Source organism: Muntiacus reevesi, chromosome 6, assembly GCF_963930625.1.
Source record: "Muntiacus reevesi chromosome 6, mMunRee1.1, whole genome shotgun sequence".
NCBI lineage: Eukaryota > Metazoa > Chordata > Mammalia > Artiodactyla > Cervidae > Muntiacus > Muntiacus reevesi.
The window spans coordinates 51,114,845-51,117,344 of NC_089254.1; the positions used below are offsets into that span (position 1 = coordinate 51,114,845).

General features: G+C 34.5%; 1 protein-coding gene across 9 annotated transcripts in view; it reads right to left on the reverse strand.

The window, feature by feature from the left end:
• The window catches only part of FOXP2 (forkhead box P2), a 632,418-nt gene that overhangs the window by 45,180 nt on the left and 584,738 nt on the right, over positions 1 to 2,500 (reverse strand). For all 9 annotated transcript variants that reach the window (XM_065939060.1, XM_065939065.1, XM_065939064.1 and 6 more), the window contains one exon: positions 1,450 to 1,537. In XM_065939060.1, coding sequence (XP_065795132.1) covers positions 1,450 to 1,537 — 88 coding nt within the window. The remainder of the gene's footprint in view (positions 1 to 1,449; positions 1,538 to 2,500) is intronic.

Sequence of the window (2,500 nt, forward strand, 5' to 3'; positions counted from 1 at the left end):
TTATAGCTTTCCTTATGTTAAAAGGTCAGAGAAAACAAATAACACTTCATCTTTTTGTCAATAAGAGAATTGAGGTCACAGTTGCCTCGACAGTAACAAGTTACTGAAACCATAAATTAGAAGGCCCGTGGTGTCTCTTTAAAGTCCTGTGGACACTGTTAGCAATGGACTAGTGCCAGCAGCTGTGAAAGGGTGAAGGGTTCTCAAAGCGAAGTGCCTGCCAGGATTGTCTCCACACTTCATGCGTTCCCACCGAGGTCCAGTTAGTGCCCCCTGCAATCTGCCATCATCAATCTAATTCAATAGAGTGACAGGGACCAGGCAGTGTGAAACGCTGAACTCTGACTCAGAGTAGGCATCTACACTTGCACTGGGTCTCATTACAAGTGACGGACCTTACTTCTCCATCAGTCAGACACAGCAGACAAAAAAAAGAGGAGGCATAATTGGTCACACTGCAGACAGTCTCATCAGCCGAACTCTTATGTTTTAGTCTACCTTTTATAAATGGTAAACAGGTTCACAAGAAAGCTTTTTAAACAACAGCAGCAATGATGCTTTTTATGTGTTCTTGATTTTTTTACAAGTCAAAATATTTTTAGGAGTTCCTTGGAAAAAAGCAATGACATTTATGTGTTTAGCGAATGATGAATTTAAAACAATTTAAGATGTAGCAAACTGTGAAGATAAAGAAATTGTATGTTTAATTAAATGAAACAAGGTATTGGTTTGATTGAGAAAAAAATCATCATTAAGATGAAATATTAGAGGAAGACTTAGAGGGTTAGGAAAAATGCAGCAAAAATGATACTGAGGGGGATACAATTGCTTTCTGATCAGTTTTATAAGCTCTGTTTATTTTTGGCCAAATTCTGTTTCAATATTAACAGTAATGTTTTTTACTTAAGTTAGCAGCATTTGATACAATACACATATTACCATCTGTGATATTATAAATGATTTGCCATTATTCCAAGACAAGGATTCTTGTTAAGTTCTTCAATTAAAAATACACTAGAGGTAGAAAAGAGAAAGATTTTTTTTTTTAGAGTATTAACTTGTAGGCATGATACTATAAAGGCTTTTTGCTATAAAATCTCATTTAAAAAAATCAAGATTAGCTCATGTAAAAACTGTTTCTGTGATAAAATCATATCCAATTGGGTGGTTTGGTCTAAACTTTCTTAGAGAAAACTTAGATTTGACTCCTTTGAGATAGCCGAATGTATATGATATAGTCTGAAGATAATAGTAAGTCTAAGTGGTAAGTAACTACACTAAACTACAGCAATCCACCCTGAGATATCAATCTTTTCCATCACTATAAACAATCTAAAATTCCATCTGCTTCTATGCATCATTGTGTTAAAAGGCACAGGATCTGCCCGGTACTTGACTTAAAGACCAGAAGTGAGAGAGCGGAGCCCACCGAGGGAGCCCTCGACAAACCTGTATTTCTAGCTGCTGCACCACCTGCATTTGCACCCGGCACTGGGCGGTGCTCCGGTCATCCAACGCGTGCTCGTTGTTAAGGTGCCTAAACACACACAACACAAAGCAGAATGTTAAGCCAGGGCTATCGCAGTAGCATATGTTCCACTTAAAACCACTGACGCCACATTTCCTCCATACTGGGGCAAAATAACACCTTGAAATGATATCCAAAAAAAGTTAAATATGCTGATGTGCTTAGTGAAAATTATTTATGCAATGTAAAGATACCCTTCAAAGAGTAGAAAATGTAATTGTCTCTAAGCTTGTCAGTTATTACAAAAAATTTTTCCCCAAACTATTTTCAGAATAATAGTAGAAATCACTAAATATATTTCACATATTCATGTCTTTTTTTTTTTTTTAAAGGGCACCTTATAAATACACGAACCAAAAGTAAATCTAAAGAGAAGAAAGGCAATTCTGTATTCCATTTTTCTTTAGATAATTTTGGCTCCTATGATGCTACTTAGTGAGCAATGCCTTATGTTATCAAGATGTGGTGTGAATGAAGGACAGCAAATTATCATCCCATTGTAACATAAAACTTATATAAAGAATGATCACTTGCTATTACTAATAATTAAAGTGCATTGAAAATTCTGAGAATCAGAAGCATCACAGATTGACATTTCATGTCTAGTGTCCTACTTAGGATACATCTATCCTAATCTTACAAAAAAGTAGGGAGAGGTAAGACATTCTCATTATCTTACTCTGACCTTGATTACATGCTAGTCTATTATTATTTCATAATGCTTAAAAAGATCTCTTTAATGAGTCATATATTGATACATCAAAAGTAATTTAGTAGAGAAGCATCTCCAATGAATAAAAACATATTCAATAAAATATACTTTATAATATATCATTTATTTTCTGCCTCCTAAAATTAAAAAAAAATAATCTTCAATCAATTTAATATCCTTTGGTGTGTCTATTTCACCAATGGGCAAACTAAGACAGTGATTTAAAAAATGTTCTCACCAATGCATCTAAATAAAACATA